This window comes from Orcinus orca, chromosome 6 (genome assembly GCF_937001465.1).
Source record: "Orcinus orca chromosome 6, mOrcOrc1.1, whole genome shotgun sequence".
In the NCBI taxonomy this organism is placed as follows: Eukaryota; Metazoa; Chordata; class Mammalia; order Artiodactyla; family Delphinidae; genus Orcinus; species Orcinus orca.
The window spans coordinates 16,790,920-16,809,440 of record NC_064564.1 but is presented as its reverse complement, the minus strand read 5'-3'; the positions used below and the strand labels follow the sequence as shown (position 1 = coordinate 16,809,440).

At 45.9% G+C, this 18,521-nt stretch overlaps 1 protein-coding gene across 1 annotated transcript in view; it reads left to right on the top strand.

Annotated features, from left to right (window-relative positions):
- Positions 1-18,521, top strand: part of DPYSL2 (dihydropyrimidinase like 2) — a 164,612-nt gene that overhangs the window by 14,323 nt on the left and 131,768 nt on the right. Inside the window, exon 3 of the mRNA XM_049711753.1 lies at positions 15,746-15,921. Within this exon, the coding sequence (XP_049567710.1) occupies positions 15,886-15,921 (36 nt within the window). The 5' untranslated portion in view covers positions 15,746-15,885. The remainder of the gene's footprint in view (positions 1-15,745; positions 15,922-18,521) is intronic.

The following is an 18,521-nucleotide window of genomic DNA, read 5'->3' as shown; positions in this document are numbered from 1 at the left end:
TTTGGCTCCAGTCTTGCTAATTCCTGGTGACTCTCAAAATGGGACTCGGCCCCTTGCCTCTGGCCTTGATCCTTTAGCCTGAGAGTAAGCCTGTCATCTAACTCTTCAGGCTCTATATTTTCATTTCTTTCTGGCCAGTGTCAAACTAGACACAACAAGGAATGCTGAACTTATGCTTGGAAGAGAAATTTAGCTTCACAGGGTAGTTTGAGTTGCCCTAGAAAAGCTCCAATCCCCCTAAACTGCACCCTCATGCCTAAAATTTTCCCATCACTAACCCATCCCTTCTCCTTGAGCATCATCCTCTGCTTTCTTCTCCCCTTTTAGTTTTGAAATAATTTTCTCAGTTGCTTTTCCCCTTATAATATAAAGAAGAAAGATTGGATCGAAATGGCATAGGGAGTGCATGCATCTGCTTCTTCTCCTATCCCAAATCCCACGAAATGACAGTAAATATATCCTTAATAAGGAGGGCCTCCAAGCTTAGTCATTAGTTCCCCTCTACCCATTTAGGGTAGTGATGTATATTCTCATCAGCACTAGATTTTGATAGGAAAAAACTGAGTTTCAAGTTAAAGGATATCCGTAGAAAAATAGAATAATAATGTAGAAATCATTAGAAGACAAATGCAATCCAATAAAAATCAGACAAGAAATAAAATAAAGAACAAGAAAGCATGGTAAATATAAAACATAAAAGATAATCAGGAACAAATTTAAGTACATCGATAATTACAATAAATGAAAATGGGTTTAAATATTGTATTAAAAGTCTCTCAGATTGGGTTTTCAAAAAACGGTCTAAAATTACTGACAGAGAATCTCTAAGACATACACTATTGTTTGAAAAACATATACAAAGTAAAAAATTAGCAGTTCGGTCAGACACAGCTGTTGATAGATCCCAAAGCAGCTGTCAGACTGCCTCTTTGGTGCCATCTTCTTGGATGGTTGGAACAGTTAAACATTTACCTTTCTGCTTCCACTGCATCTAGAGGTGGCCATGGGACACATTTGGCAAGTGAAACATATGGAAGCCTATCGGTAGGTTTCTAGAAATCTTTGCTTTCCTGATCAAGAGATCAGATACAGCAGTTCTCTCCTCTTCTTCCCACCTTGAACATGGAGATGTAGCAGGTGGACCCCTGGAAGGGTACAGGCATCTTGTAGACACGAGGTCGCAAACAGGAGCAAAAGCTCCTGGGAATCATCAAGACAGTGGTGTCACCTAATGTCCCTGAGCTTCTGGGCTAACTCTAGGACCAACTCACGTCCAGAATTCTTGGAGTGTGAGTCAAATCAGACCTCCCTGTAAGTCACTTTAAAGAAAGTTTCTAGATGAACGCATTTCCAAGTAAAACAACTGTGCATCGGTATATGTATATCCAGAGAAGATGCAGAGAGACTACCCAGAAGGTGTCTCACCAAATTATCTGTGGTTACCATTCCAGAATGGAATGGGATTGACTCTACGTCCTTCTGTAGTGTTTCACATATTTTCAAGAAGGAAGTATTTATGTATCAATCATGTAATTAACAATTTTAAAAATAAAGAATGAAACCTTAGGTTGAAATTATGGGATTATAGTCAAATACGAAAGAAAATGATGTCACTTTTATCATACAGAAACAAACATTGTCCGTTTGCTCTCTTTTTTTCAACTAATATGTTTTAGAAGTTTTAGATTTACAGAAAAATTGAGCAGCTAGTACAGAAAGTTCCCATATACTACCCCTCCCCCCTACAGTTACTTCTGTTATTAACATCTTGCATTAGTATGGTGCCTTTGTTACAATTAATGAAACAAAGCTGATACACTATGATTAACGAAAGTCCATAGTTTATATCATGTTTCACTCTCCCATGTTGTACAAAGAATTCTATGGGTTTGGACAGATGTATAATGACATGTATCCACCTTCAAAGTATCATACAGATTAGTTTCACTGCCCTAAAAATTTCCTGTGCTTCCCCTATTCATCACTCTTTTCTCTCCTCCCACCTCCCTCCATCCCCCACTGCCATCGGCCCAATCTCTGGCAAGCATTGACTTTTTATTGTCTTAATTTTACCTTTTCTAGAATGTCATATAGTTGGAATCATATAGTATGAAGTCTTTTAGATTGGCTTCTTTCACTTAGTAATATGCATTTGAGTTTCCTCCAAGTCTTTGCATGGCTTGATAGCTCATGTCTTTTTAGCACCAAATAATATTCCATTGTCTGGATGTGCTACAGTTTATCCACTCACTCACTGCAGGACATCTCGGTTGTTCCCAAGATTTGGCAATTCTGAATAAAGCTGCTATAAATGTCCACGTGCAGGTTTTCGTGTAGACATATGTTTTAAACTCATTTGGGTATAAATACCAAGGAGCACAACTGCTGGATGGTATGATAAGATTTTGTTTAGTTCTGTAAGAAACTCCCAAACTGTCTTCCAAAGTGGCTGTACCATTTTGCATTCCCACCAGCAACGAATGAGAGTTCCTGTTGCCCTGTCAACGTTTGGTATGGTTGGATTTTTGGACGTTAGCCATTCTAATAGGTGTGTTGTGGTTTGTCATTGTGGGGTTTTTTTGGGTTTTTTTTGTTTTTTTTTTTTTGCGGTACGCAGGCCTCTCACTGTTGTGGCCTCTCCCGTTGCGGAGCACAGGCTCCGGGCGCGCAGGCTCAGCAGCCATGGCTCACGGGCCCAGCCGCTCCGCGGCATGTGGGATCTTCCCGGACCGGGGCACAAACCCGCGTCCCCTGCATCGGCAGGCGGACTCTCAACCACTGCGCCACCAGGGAAGCCCTGTCATTGTGGTTTTAACTTGCAATTGCCTAATGACATATGATGTTTGCATCTGCTCACATGCTGCTTATTTTCTATCTGTTGCTCTCTTTTCATAAAATGTGTAACCCAGGTGACAGCTGGGGTCTGCTGATCTCTCGAAATCAGATAAGATTTATTAACCTGTTTATTCCAAGCTCTGTGAAAGTGCTGATTCCTCTTTGAGATAAATCTAGACTAGACTAGACAAAGAAAGACATATAGAAGTGGAGGAATCTATAATGCTTAACACCCAATCCTGGCCTCTTCCAGCAGTCCCCATCTCTGTCTCATCCACTTGGGCAAGCCAGAGCCCTCAGGGTCACCCTTCATCACTCCACTCCCTCATCCTCTTATCCAGGTCCTGGCAATTGCAGCTCCAAAATATTTCTCAAATCCATTCACTTGTCTCCACTGCCATCACTGCCACCACCAAATACAATAAGAACCCAGTTCAGGCTACCTTTTTTCTCGCCTAAAGGACTGCAAATGGGACGAGAGCTAGAGAGACCTCTTCAACAGGCAGATCTCTTCACGTTACCCGCCTGCTTGCAGGATAGGTAAAACCCTGTCAGGGTCCCACTACCACAACCCTCACTCCCCACTCCACTCATCGGCACGTGCACTTTTGTCCAGTCACAGTCCTTTTCCTCGCCTTGATTCCTGGGAACACCTACTCAGCATTCATCACTCAGCTCAAGCATCACTCGGCAAAGAAGCCAACTTCCTGAGCGGGACAGACCCCCTTCTTCCAACACAGGTTCTCTCTCCCGCGGAACACCTGTCACAGGTGTGATTTGATTGTGCGGTTTTCACAGTGCCTGTTTCACCATTAGACTGTGAACCCCGTGCGACTGAGGATTTTTCCTGCTGTTGCCCACCATTTTATCCAGTGCTTAATACACTGTCACCCTCCTAACAGGCACTCGATAAATATTTGTCAAATGAATGAGTGACTGAATGAATCACTTCCCTAGGGGATTCTCAATACAGGACTAATTGATCCTCCGGGCTACCTTCTTCTGAGGCTGGCATAATAACACAGATAAAAAATCGCCCCAAAACGTGAGCGACTCTAACCCAGGTGACAGATGAATCTTATTAAACTCAGCAAGGGAGAATGGCTTTTGACTTTCTGGGAAAAGATCCAGTGTAATAAAATAATGCTTCTTTCTCCCAGCATGCAACTAGGCTGGAAATATTTTACATCAGCTTGTGTTTTACATCATCACCATTCATTAGAGCTCCAGGGAAGCTCTCAATATTCCAGAGGCTAAAATCTGGACACATTTGTGAGATCTGAATTTCCGCACCCTACATTAGACTAGCAGGAAGGAGCTTCCTGAGTTCGGCTTTGTCTGACTCCTTTCACATACGGATGATGTGACCACGTGATGGGCGCACATGGGGCCCCTCTGTTTCTCCCAGGAGCTCGCAGCCTGTCTTATGCAGGACAGGGTATATATATTAGGAGAAAGTCTGGACCACAGCCTCCTGCTGAGTCATCTGCCCAGAGATTTTGGGAGAATTCCACCGAGGAGGACTTTGAGGAAGCAGAGAATACTTTGGGTGCCTGTTCGTTCTGTGCTCCCTTCTCTGAGATTCCCCACTGCAAAAGGGAGAGAGGTGACCTCAGGCTTTGTCTGGTCACACCTGATGGACCAGAGCGGGGAACCCTGACTGAGCGTGGGTGAATGAGACAATTTTCCTGGAACTGGCAGCTGGCACAGAGGCTCTTCTAGCCCATATTGAGCTCATGAGTCAGAAGGCCATGTGGAGTCAGGGCTGGCATGACCATTTCTCCCCTGCACACAGAGAGGCGGGGCAAGCTGATGAGCAGATAGAGGCGGAGAGTCTAAAGCGCAAGAGACAAGAGACCGCTTAGTCCCAGTTCCTGGTTCCAGGCCCTTAAGGGGCCTGGGTCTAGTCCCCTCCCGATGTCCTACAAGATATCCCTGCATCCTGCCAATAGATTCTAACTTATGCTTGAGCGTGTGCCGTATAAACAGTTATAGAGATACGGTGAGGACCTCCCATATATCACCTCCTTTGCAAGAACCTTACGCATCCGATCTCATTACCCTCATTTGACAGATAAGGGAGCAGAGGCTTAGAGAGGTCAGGCAGTGTCCCAAGGTCACACACCTAGCAGGTGGCATGGAAGCAGATAACGAGCTGGCATTAGGAACGAAGGTGGCAACTCCAGTGGCTCCTGCCTTAACGACTAACCAGTGGACCAGGAGTGGGGCGATGGCTGGGATGGATATCGTCTCCCTGTGCAGGGAAGCAGCATCATTTCCCTCTTGTCCTGGTTATACCTGATCACCATCAGACCACGTGGCAGAAGGCATCAAATTCATTGCTTTGTGCAAAATTCCTTCTCTGCCCCTCAGCCCCGTCTCATTTCCTCTGCTGACAGGACAGGGTGCAATTTACATTGTAGCCTTCCCCGGCAGATGCCTGTTTGTCCCATCACTCAGGCCAGGGGAGGTCTGTGCTTCATGTCATTAAGGGGCTGGCATATTTCCCATCGGGGTGCCTGGGAGGAGGGAAGAGGAAGAGGTATGTTCTGGTTGTAGAGCAGCAATCTTTTTGCTTTTCCCTTCTCACAATTTGTCTGCTGGTTCCCACCTCAGGCACTGCATTCTCTCAGGAGCCAGGGCTGACTGTGCTAGAAGTTGCCCTTGTGCAAGAATAGCCCAAGCATGGTTTCCATGGGAACATCTCAGAAGGAGGATGCTAGGAATCCAGGCTTTTTGTGGCCTTGGATAAGCAATGAAATGGTTGCTTCTGAGAAGCCCAGAGCTTTCCCTTGGCCTTCTCTAACACTGTGTACAGTGCCCATCCCCCACCCCCCGTCCCCCCGCCACATACAAAAAGCGAGTGAAGTGAAAAATTAAGTCAATTCACCCTTAAATTTGTAGGAAAAAAATAAACTTTTTGTTTACTTAATAATCCAAGTGTGTGTGGGTTTAAAAAACTGAGTGGTCAAACCCACTCAGAAGTACAAAGAATCCTAGTAGAGAATTCTAACCAGGGATCGCTGAAGTTCCTGCGGTGGACTGGGGGACTCTAGCTTCCCCTTGATACCTTGTCTGCTCAGTCACTGCCTGATTAAGTAGTCTCTGCCATGCTGCCCCTCAATGAAGGACGCATTCATCCATTCATTCCTTCACACATCCCACCATCATTTACGGAGCGCCTACCCCTGGTGGAGCCAGGTGCTGCGCCACCAGCTGTGGACACAAAGAACACTTAAGGAACTCACAGCTTAGTAAGGAAGACAAATAGTGGGCAGATTATAAATCACAGTTGAGTCCAGACCTGAGGCAGGAGGAATTCAAGCAGCTGCAGCCCCACGTTATAACTCAACCATTGAGATATTATTGTTAATGGTCAGCCCTTAGCTTTCTGCCCTGGTGACTCTTGAGTACTTGGGTCCTATAGTTAGAGGCGAATGGCTTTTCTCTTTCTAGACTGGCTTCTAAGGATTAGTACCTGCCCTGGAGCCCCTGTGGTCCCCAGGATCCGCTTTAGCTGACTTCTCAGATGCTTTATTTTATTTTGTTTTTTTAATAGTTAAAAAAAATTCTTTTTCAAATTCTTTTCTCATTTAGGTTATTATAGTGTATTGAGCAGAGTTCCCTGTGCTATAGAGTAGGTCCTTGTGGTTTTGTGTTTTAAATACAACAGTGGGTACATGTCAATCCCAGACTCCCAATCTATCCCTCCCCCTCATATGCTTTAGTATAGTAGGGAAAGACCGTGGGCTTTGAGGCCAGGATCTGGGGTCAGATTCCAACCCTGTCATTTACCCACTGGGTGACTGCTGAATCTTGGTTTCCTCATTTTTATTTTTAAAAATTTTGTTAAATTAATTTTATTGAAGTATAGTTGATTTACAACGTTCTGTCAACTTCTGCTGTATAGCAAAGTGACTCAGTTATATATATATATATATATATACACACACACATTCTTTTTCATATTCTTTTCCGTTATGGTTTATTATAGGATATTGAATATAGTTCCCTGTGCTATACAGTAGGACCTTGCTGTTTATCCATCCTATATGTAATAGTTTGCATCTGCTAATCCCAGACTCCCGATCCATCCCTCCCCCACCCCCTCTCCCCCTTGGCAACCACAAGTCTCTTCTCTATGTCTGTGAGTCTGTTTCTGTTTCGTAGATAAGTTCATTTGTATCATATTTTAGATTCCACATATAAGCAATATCCTATGGTATTTGTCTTTCTTTTTCTGACTTGCTTCACTTAGTATGATAATCTCTAGGTCCATCCATGTTACTGCAAATGGCATTATTTCATTCTTTTTTATGGCTGAGTAGTATTCCATTGTATATATGTACCAACCACCTCTTCTTTATCCATTCCTCTGTCGATGGACATTTAGGTTGTTTCCACGTCTTGGCTTTTGTAAATAGTGCTGCAATGAACAGTATCTTTTGGAATTATAGTTTTGTCTGGATATACGCCCAGGAGTGGGATTGCTGGGTCATATGGCAACTCTATTTTTAGATTTTTGAGGTTTTCTCATTTTTCAAATGGACTATCTGGGGGGATCCCTGGTGGTCCAGTGGTTAAGTCTTCACCTTCCAATGCAGGGGGTGTGGGTTCAATTCCTGGTTGGGGAGCTAAGTAAGATCCCACGTGCCTCATGGCCACAAAACCAAAACATAAAAGAGAAGCGATATTGTAACAAATTCAATAAAGACTTTAAAAATCGTCCACATCAAAACCAAAAAATCTTAAAAAAATATACTCTCTGGTAGAGATTGTCAAGAGGTTAAATGAAATAATATCTGCAAAGTGCTTGGCATAGCGTTTAGCATATGGAAAGAGTTAAATAAGTATCAGTCCCTTCCTTTCTACTTTTTAGAATCCCACCCCCTCCCACCCTGCTGCACTTATTGCCACCTGTTTGCCTGGCCTGCCACTGGAAACAGCTGCCATTTGGGACCCAGTATGACTTGCCAAACTGTATTTTCCTTTTACTGGACCCCATAGCAGAGTGGTTTCCACGAGTCCCCTGGCCGGCCCCATAGATAGACTGCTCTCTGTAGCTTAGAACTCACGCCCTTCCCCTCTGCCCCTGCCCCATTCCCTTTTTCTCTATTTCATTGTAAGAGGATAGGCAATGCATGGGGCTCCTGTGAAGGAACCTGAAGAAATGAAGAATGTAGGGAAAAGTATACTGAGAAGCCAGGTCCTCTCAGCAGAAGTAAGTCGAAGTTCTCCTCTCTTGCAAGTTTCATTGCTTTGATCATTTATGTTCTTTCAATTCCCTGAAGACCTCCAGTGCCCCACTTCTCTTTGTATTGAGTCTCATCTATTATAAGGCTTTCAGCTCAACATTTACAAAGTCAGTATCTTGAGCGAAAGCACAGGCTGCGTTGAGCATCGCTCCTGGTCTCTGAAAGGGCGTGGTGTTTGGTTGGGGCTGGCTGTCTGAGCAGGCTGTGCAGGCAGCCTCCTGGGAGGTGTGAGTTGAGTGACGTCTTCTCCCCCCAAATATCTCCGCTTACCAGCTGTTGGAGCGCCTGAAGTTCCAAAATTAGACGATTGCTTTTTTTACTCCCCTTATTCAAATGTCCCAGTTCCTGGCAAATGCAAGTAGATGAAGTAGTCATGGGATGGCCAGTGGGGCCAGCCTGGGGTCGCTGGGGACATGCGGGAGCCGGGACAGATTTGCGGACTTGACCTTTTCTTTGGTGCCGTTCTACTAGCCTGAGACAGCCAGCCGAGAGCGTGGGCCTGAAGAGCCAGCAGACTCGACAGGAGGGGAGGAGGGGGATGTAGAATCAGGGCAGGATCGGTTCTGATGTGGAAACCGTTTAAAGAGATGGTGTTCATACTTGACCATTCAGGGGCAGAGGCCGGGGGAGGGGGCCCAAACTCCACAGAGGTGGCCTATCAGTGTCTCGAGACCGGGAAGTCCAGTGTGAGAAAAAACAAAGTTAGTGTGAGAGCGCCGAGCCAGGACGGAGGGGACAAACTCACGCGCTACACTGAGGGTCCCAAAGCCTAGGGGAGGCTGCAGGTGGGAAGGCTGAGCAAAGCTGGAGCTTGGATGGGGACCAGCAGAGACCAGATTAGATTTGGGGGTTGCAGCAACACTCCACCTTGGGATTTGGGTTGTTGTGACCACTGCTGGGTGCGGTGGGCCTTAGGATGGCTCAACCTGGGCCCTGGGAGCACAGCTCAGGGGCTGCATTGTGGGACCCTGGGCTGGCTTGCCGTCATAAGTCCCTATGGGATACTAAATAAAAAAACAACAAAAACAAACAAACAAAAAACCATTGTCTTTGTCCCCAGTTCCTGGCACAGATCTTCAAAAACGCTTGGACTTTCCAGGAAACTCCCTGGCGGTCCAGTGGTTAGGACTCGGTGCTTTCACTGCTGAGGGTGAGGGCCTGGGTTTGATCCCTGGTCGGGGAACTAAGATCCCATAAGCCTCGCAGTGTGGCCAAAAAAAAAAAGAAAAAGAAAAACCTTTGGACTTTCCAGATGATGGAAGCATCTTTTGTTATTTATAATGACTGCCCCCCGCTTTTTTTTTTGGTTGTGTAGCCTGTGGGATTTTCGTGCCCCGCCAGGGATCGAACCCATGCCCCCTGCAGTAGAAGCTCGGAGTCCTAACCACTGGACCACCAAGGAAGTCCCTGTAATGAGCCCCTTTTAAACATACCTGAGTTTATGTGGACAAGGTGACTCATGGCAGGGCCCCTAAATAGCTTCAGGATGGAGACTGGTGCCCGGAAAACCCACCGCATGATCGGAGGGCTGGAATTCTCACCCAACCCCACCATGCACCTCCAGGGAAGGAAGAGGGGCTGGAGACTGAGTCTGATCACGTGGCCAATGGCTTCATCAGCCAGGCCCAAGTATTGAAATCTTGACAGAAACTGAACAACAAAGCTCAGGGAACTTCCTGGTTAGTGAACTTGTCAATATACCAATATATCCCCCCAGTGGGACAGAAGCGGCTGCACCTCTACGTCCCTAGACCTTGTCCTAAGTGTTGCTTCTAGTTGGCTGTCCCTCAGTTGTCTCCGTTATAATAAAATGGTAATCATGTGTATAGTGCTTTCCTGGGTTCTGTGAGTTGTTCTACCGAATTATCAAGTGGGGGAGGTGTTGTGGGAACCCCCAAATTTGCAGCTGGCTGGGCAGAAGCATGGGTAACTTGGGGATACCTGAGACCATGGCTGGTATTTGAAGTGAAGGTGGTCTTGTAGGACTGAGCCCTTAACTTGTGAGGTCTGTGCTAACATCAGTTAGTGTCAGAACCGAGCTGAATTGTAGGAAACCCAGCTGGTGTCAGGACATAGCCCCTTCCTCTGACGAAAGATGAAATTATGTATTACAGCTGTATTGGTATAAATGTGAACGTAATCCAAGCTGGATTCACTATTATAAATCCATTCTTATGACAGTCATTTTTTCCCATCTGACTCTAAAAAAGAATAACATGAAAACCTTCCCGTCAGCCCCAGGCACTGAGCCTAGTGTGCTCAGGGCACGTCTCGGAGAAGCTGGGCTTCTGGAGCAGCTTGAGGATGGAGCATAGCCAGGTGCCCAGAGGGACAGAGAAGGAGGTAGGAAGGAAAGACATCATCATGTTGTACTAGGGTGATTCCTTATCTCCCGTATTCCTGTTACAACAACCTGGACCCATGCCCTCATCATGGCAGCCTTTTTAGTCTTTGGGGACAACTTTTAGACACTATTTGGTGCTATCTTTGCTGGGACTCCAGCAAATGTCTAATCTACCAGGGGAGTGAAGCATTATCCTGGTTTAAGTCTAAGAAAGAGGTGTTCACAAAGATTTCAGAAGTTTCCACCTCCCTCTTACAAATTCTACCTTCTTCCAAATACAACCATGTGGCTACACACTAAGTACAGAAGGGAAGTTGGAGCGAATGTCATCAGGATATGAATTAACTTGAAACCTGGAGTTTCCAATCCCAACTTGTCTGGCGGTCTAATTGATATTCCACATAGGTCATCACCAGGCGCTGGGCAATCCCTGCCCCAAACCAAAACTCTAAGTTACCTAAATGGGGGCATGCATTCTTCCCCCCTCCCACTGAATTTGTTTGCTAGAGCTACCATAATAAGGTACCGCAAACGGAGTGGCTTAAACAACAGACATCCATTGTCTTCCAGTTCTGCAGGCTAGAAGTCTGAGATCAGGGTGTCAGCAAGGTTGGTTCCTTCTGAGGGATGTGAGGGAGAATCTGTCCCATGCCTCTCCCCCAGCTTCTGGTGTTTGACATTTTGGATTATAGATGCAGCACCCTGACCTCTGCATTCATCTTCACATGACGATCTCCCTGTGTGCGTGTCTGTGTCCAGATTTCCCCTTTATATAAGGACACCAGTCATATTGAATGAGGGACCCACCCTACTCCAGTACGACCTCATCTTAACTAATGACATCTCCAGTGACCCTATTTCTAAATAAAGTCACTGCCTGAGGTCCAGGGGGGTTAAGACTTCAGCATATGAATCTTGCCGGCGGTGGGGGGGGGCACAATTTAACCTATGACACCTACCTTTACTCTTCCTTGTTCACTGGAGGCTCTAACTGAAGCAGGAATGTACCCAGCAGCCAGAAGCCAAGGTGGGTGGGGGCTCAGTGAGCTGGGGATGACGGGGCAGAAAACCGTATGCACATCTCTGGTCATCCACACGCATCCTTCCTCAAAGAAGCTCAGCAGGGATTGGCTTCAAACGTCTGAATTATTAGACTTCCTTATGAATAGTGTTGCACTTTAGCCGTTCTCTTTGGGACCTGCCTCATCTCCAGTGACTTTGCAGATACAATGTTTCCTTTGCTCTCATGAGGAAAGTCACCTCCTGTAATCCAATGTCCCCTCGCTCCTGAATTAGAGCAGGTTCTTAGTGATGAGCAGCATAAATTTTCTCTGGGTAATTTAAGAAGAAAAGGAATTGAGAAAAGGATGTTGGGCAGGTCATTGGCTCTCTAGAAAGGATGGTAAACCAGGCCAAGGCTGTGCTTCTGGAAACAAATCACACCACAGTCAGAAGGACCCAGCATGCGCTCTGCCACTGGGCTCGGGCACCCAGGAGACATGTCCATCCTGGATGTTAGCTGCCTCCACTGCTCCTGGAAAGTCTATCTAGAGCCTTTTTTTCCAGATTCGGAGGTATCCCTGAGCCCTAAAGGATAGGCACATCTGCGCTAAAGCTTTCTAAGGCCACCTTCATGACCAACATTTTCTGATTAACTGTAGATTCCAATAGTCACCTCCTGACCCGTGAAAATTTGGCTCTGCTGGGGTCCTGAGAGAAGCAGACACTGAGATGAGTTAAGAGTGAAAACGTTTAACGGATGGCCAACAAACACATGAAAAGATGCTCAACGTCACTAATCATTAGAGAAATGCAAATCAAAACTACAATGAGGTATCACCTCACACCGGTCAGAATGGACATCATAAAAAAATCTACAAACAATAAATGCTGGAGAGGGTGTGGAGAAAAGGGAACACTTTTGCACTGTTGGTGGGAATGTAAATTGATACAGCCACTATGGAGAACAGTATGGAGGTTCCTTAAAAACTAAAAGTAGAGCTACCATATGATCGTGCAATCCCACTCCTGGGCATATACCCTGAGAAAACCATAATTCAAAAAGACACATGCACCCCAATGTTCATTGCAGCACTATTTACAATAGCCAGGACATGGAAGCAACCTAAATGTCCATTGACAGAGGAATGGATAAAGAAGATGTGGTACATATATACAATGGGATATTACTCAGCCATAAAAAAGCAAAATTGGGTCATTTGCAGAGACGTGGATGGACCTAGAGACTGTCATATAGAGTGAAGTAAGTCAGAAAGAGAAAAACATATACATTAATGCCTGTATGTGGAATCTAGAACAATGCTATAGATGATCTTATTTGCAAAGCAGAAATAGAGACACAGATGTAGAGAACAAACGCATGGAGACCAAAGGGGAAGAGGGATGAATTGGCCGATTGGGATTGACATATATTTGCCACTGGGTAAGAAATAGATATCTAGTGAGAACCTACTGTATAGGGAACTCTATTCAGTGCTCTGTGGTGACCTAAATGGGAAGGAAATCCAAAAAAGAGGGGATATATGTATACGTATACCTGATTCACTTTGCTGTACAGTAGAAACTAGCACAACATTGTAAAGCAACTATACCCCCCCCCCCACAGGAGTAACACCTGTGGGAGGAGAAGGCAGAAAGTGGGATGGGGTAGGGATGGGTTCAGTCAGACCACGATACAGAATTGTCCCCTCCAGCCTGATGGGAACTCTGAGCAAACGCCTGCAGAGGAGTGATGGGTGGGAACGGCTGGGGGCTTGTACCGCGTCATGCTCGGTCACTGTCCAAGCCACCCCAGGAAGAGGGTGGCCTTGACGCCAAAGCGGAGGTGGACTTAAAAGATGTCTGTCAGTTAACCACTTACCTAGTGGTTGGCCCAGAGCTTTGGTCCTAAGCAAAGGGAAACAGCCATTCAAAGATGTGGGTCAGGGCTTCCCTGGTGGCGCAGTGGTTGAGAGTCCGCCTGCCGATGCAGGGGACACGGGTTCGTGCCCCTGTCCGGGAAGATCCCACATGCCGCGGAGCGGCTGGGCCCGTGAGCCATGGCCACTGAGCCTGCGCGTCCGGAGCCTGTGCTCCGCAACGGGAGAGGCCACAGCCGTGAGAGGCCCGCGTACCGCAAAAAAAAAAAAAAAAAAAAGGATGTGGGTCATGCATAGCCATGCAACTCTCAGAGTCTGCCTCCGCTCCAGGCAGTACTGTACATGTAGATGGGGCATCTTTACAGAGGAAACACATGTCAATATCATACATTGGCTTCTGTCATTTTTCTTATTCTATGGGTCTTGGTTCCACTTCCCCAATGAGATTGTGACTGTCCAAAACTACAGACTAATCTGACTTCCTCAGCATCCCTGACAGAGCCTCGCCTGAGGCTGAACACGGAGTAAAAGCTCTAGGAACATTTTCTTTGTTTTTTCTTTTTTAAATTTTTTGGTCGCGCTACGTGGCATGTGGGATATTAGTTCCCCGACCAGGGATAGAACCAGTGCCCCCTGCATTGGAAGTGCAGAGTCTTAACCACTGGACCGCCAGGGAAGTCCCTCTAGGAACATTTTCTGATCCATCTAAGGTGGCTTTCTCGCTGCTTCCTCATCCCGTCTCCACCACGGCCCCCGCCCCATCCCTAAGCACTGCAATTTGAAGGCTCCGTTAGAACAGGCCATAAGTAAAGCCCCTGGCTCACTGTCAGGATGAATTTCTGACAGACAAGTGCTTTCCTGCCCATCTCCCAATCCAATCATTCATTGTTCTTGTCACAAATTAAAAAGAAAAGCAGGCAGCGCTTAAGAAAATCTGTGGCCCCACTCGACACCTCCCGCGCAGAAAAGCATTTGACAACCGGTTCCCATGGCAACGGGCTTTCTTTGAAATAATTCCTTGTTCGGTGCGCCAGACCCCCGCCTTTCTCTTCTTGGGAGTAATGGCCAGCATTGAAAGTGAGATCAGAGAAGGAGAAAACAATCCAGATGAACAGAGCCCACAGGCCGGCAAGAGGGCTCTCGCGGCCCAGGAGGGAAGAACCCAACGCCTCCGTCCTCAGGGCCATGCTGGTGCTCACCAAAGCGTTCAAAGATGCCAAGGATGAGGTCTGAAAAAAGCTGACAGCAGCATCAACAGGCACTATTTAGAGCTACACAACTGAGCAGAGTTCTCTACTTTTGGAAAAGGGCCATGTTCGCACATTCTATGCAACTGTGCCTGCCCCGGAACCTGCTTGCTTCCAGATTTTTTCTTTTTTTTGGTTCTTTGGTGCCATGGCACATGGGCAGTGCTTTCGCCTCAGAGGAGAGCTGCCCCTGCCCTTGCCCTTCATCCCTATGCCCACTGTGCTAAGCAGTGAGACCCAGACCTGACTTCCGTTGTAGGTTGACTTGTGGTCCCCCCAGATTCCTATGTTGAAGTCCTAGCCTCCAGGACTTCAGAACGTGACTGTAGGCTTTGGAGATAGGGCCTTTAGAGAGGTGATTAAGTTAAAATGAGAACGCTGGTATGGGCCCTAATCCAAGCTGACTGGTGCCTTTATAGGAAGAGGAGTTCGGGATACAGAAGAGACACCGGAGATGCACCAGCACTGAGGAAAGGCCATTGTGAGGACTCGGTGAGAAGGCAGCTGTCTGTGGGTCAGGGAGACAGGGCTCGGGAGAAACCAACCCTGCCTGTGCAGTGATCTCGGACTTCCAGCCCCCAGTCTGCGTGTTTTGTTGGGGCAACCCAAGCACTCAAATACGACTTGCCCCTGGGCTGCAGAGGCTCCATTTGTCAGACTGGGACTCAGGAAAGCCAGTCTAAAATTATCTGCTTTACATCCCTTTCAGAGGGGGATGGGCTCCACCAAGAGCTCCAGCAAGCTCACTGCCCTCACCACGCGACCTGTGATACACTTGTGTCTTGACGTGTCTGAAGGTCTCTTCTCTCACTGGATACCGTACTCTGTGAAGTGACTGATGGAGGCCCAGTGTGCACTCTTTACAGCAAAGGAAGCCAGACGGGTCTAAGTGATTCAGCGCGGGAGGCTGGGCGACCTAAGTAGTTGTGTCCTTGCTTCTCCATCCACCCACGTTTACAGTATTTTAATGTATATGAGATCCCGGAACGGGATGCTTTGAGGTTGGGATGCTATCTTCTTCCATTTGTATCCTGGCCACTGGGACTGTGCTTAGCATGAAAGCACTTAATAAAGATCCCTGAATAAGTTAATGAATCTTATTCTGGCCAAGAGAAGGAAGCTTTAGGATTTAAATCAAAAGAGAAATCTCTGGTCTTTTGTTCTTTTCTTTCTTTCTTCTTTTAGACGAGGAGACAAAGGCTTAGAAAGTGAAGTGACACAGAAGCAGAACCAGGACCCAAACCAAGGTCTTCTGAATCCAAGTTCTGGGGTTTTCTGCTCTGCCATTCACTGAACTGAATACACAGCCAACTGTGTGTGCACCCATGTCAGGAAAACAAAGACAATACCTATACCTTCAGGTAAGCACAGTCTCTCTTTTTTTTTTTAAACATCTCTATTAGAGTATAATTGCTTTACAATGGTGTGTCAGTTTCTGCTTTATAACGAACTGAATCAGTTATACATATACATATGTTCCCGTATCTCTTCCCTCTGGCGTCTCCCTCCCTCCCACCCTCCCTATCCCACCCCTCTAGGTGGTCACAAAGCACCGAGCTGATCTCCCTGTGCCATGCGGCTGCTTCCCACTAGCTATCTATTTTACGTTTGGTAGTAAGCACAGTCTCTTAGGTTCAGCATTCAAGTGTGAATCTACTTATTATGTTTCAAAGGACCTGGTATTATTCCATGTACATCCTGGTATTTGCCTCTTTCATCTTTTCACTCCCTTCATTAAAATTCTCAATGGCTCCCAACTGAGTCCCAAGTACAGAGACTGCACATAGTAAGCATTTGATACATTCAAAAAAATAAATTAATGAATAAATGAAAGCAGAGATAATTCTTAATTCCTCCCCCTGGCATTCAAAGCTCTCCATAATCTGGTACCCTAATTTTCAGCCTTCATAGACAAAATCCTTTGCTCTAGCTGGCTCAGTTTCCTCTCTGCTCCCAGAGGAATGCATCATTTGTAACTCTGCTTTGGTTGTTCGCCCAGACTCAGATCACCCTTGTCTCCCTTATTTGTCCATCCTGAAGTAGCTCACATCTTCAAGCCTAACTGAAGCCACCCCTCCTTCTGGCTTGGTGCACAAATAAGGATTTGGAGTCTGGAAGATGTGGGTGGAGGAAAAGGAATCTACAAAGCCTTCTGAAATAGAGGTGCAAGTTAGGAAGAAAACCTGGAAGAGACAGAAATGGAGGGATTGCAGTTGCTTTTGCCACTCAGAGAAACTATAACCTCGATCAAGTCACAATCCCGGTAGCTGCAGTTTCTTCATTTATACAATGAGCTTTAGACTAGACGGTCCTTAAGACAATTCCAGCCTTAACACTCTGACTTCCCATCAACCCAAACAGCTGCTGTCTCTCTTTGTAGGGTCCCCAACTCTTTTCTCTCCTCTTCCCCAAGGCCATGTATGCACAAAGCCCTGCTCGCCAGAGACCTTGACCATCAGTCACCCCCTCTTTTCTATCTTCAACTTCTTCCTCTCTAATGGTTCTTTCCTACCAGCATTGAATGCGCTGAAAGTCTTTTCCATCTTTCAGAGAAGGAGGTGGGTTTCCACTTTTGTCCATGATGGAATATCTAGTACCAGACTTACCTTCCTGCCGTAAACACCAATTCATTAGACAAACTATATTAAACAAAATGTTTTCAGACATTAGGGAATGGGCAGTGCAGAATTGTGATTCCCAATAAAAAGGAAACAAATGAGATGAGCCCTAAGATTGCTTTGGCTTTCTGCCTGGAGACACTTTCCCGATGATGGTACAAGAGGTACCCAAGCAGAGCCAGTGGTCTCAGTGAGTTGAGGGGAGGCCAGAGTAGCTGGAATTTTCCAGACAGAGGATCAGAGAGGAGGGAGCCATGTAGAGAAAGCCCTCCCGAAGTCAGCACTGGGGTCCCCTTGAATCTTTGGCTGAGTACTTAGTTATGCCCACATAGGAAAAAACTCCGCATCACCAGGCAAAGAAAACTATAATTCCCCAAACGGAACAATTCCCAGAGCTCATGTAGGGCTCGGAGATGTTTGAGTTATGACTAGCCAAAGGAGAGAAACCCCTCTGAACACGTGGATCACTTAGTAAAGACTCCAGAAGGGTCACACATTAGTGGTAGGGCTAAATCATCCCTATTTGACTTACCCTAGCAAAGCTTAGAAACAAGCCAAATGATGCAATCAGAGGATGCAAAGCTGTTTCACAAATAACTGTCTGCTAGAGCTAACTTCTATGCCCTTTAAAGGAAGAGAACAAAGTGCAGACACCCGACAACCTAATATTCACGACGACCAGCGTAAGGGTTAAGTAGTCAGGGTTCAATCAGAGAAGCAGGGTGAGTGGGAGTCATATATATAGGACATGAATTTATTAGAGGAACTGGCTTACACAGTTGCAGGAATTGGCTAAGCACGCCTGGAGTCCATAGGGCAGGCAGACAGCCAGGGAAGAGCACAGTAGGCTGGAAGCACGGTGGGGAGAAGAAAGAAGAGAATTTCAGATCTAGTCATTGTTTGGAATCTCTGAGCTCAGCGGAGGCCCGAGACCTCTTTTTTTTTTTTTTTGCAAGGTGATTCTCAAATGTATATGGAAATTCATAGATAGAATAACCAAGACACTGCTGAGGAAGATAGATGTGATAGAACTCACTCTCACTCTACTATAAGGCTTTTAGACTGTATGGTATTGACATAAACATAGACAAATTGACTGATAGAATGGAAATGGAGAGCTAAGAGCAGGCGCATTTATATAATTTATGACAAAGGTGGCACTGTAGAGCAATAATAAAACAGTATTTTTGAATTGACCCCTGCCTCACAGCCTAATTAAAACTATATATATATATATATATAAAATATAATATAATAATTCCAAGGGGACTTTAAGTGTACGGAGCCCTGTTTTAAAGGCTTCCAAATGATTAAGTTAGGCCCACTTAGAATACTCTCCATTG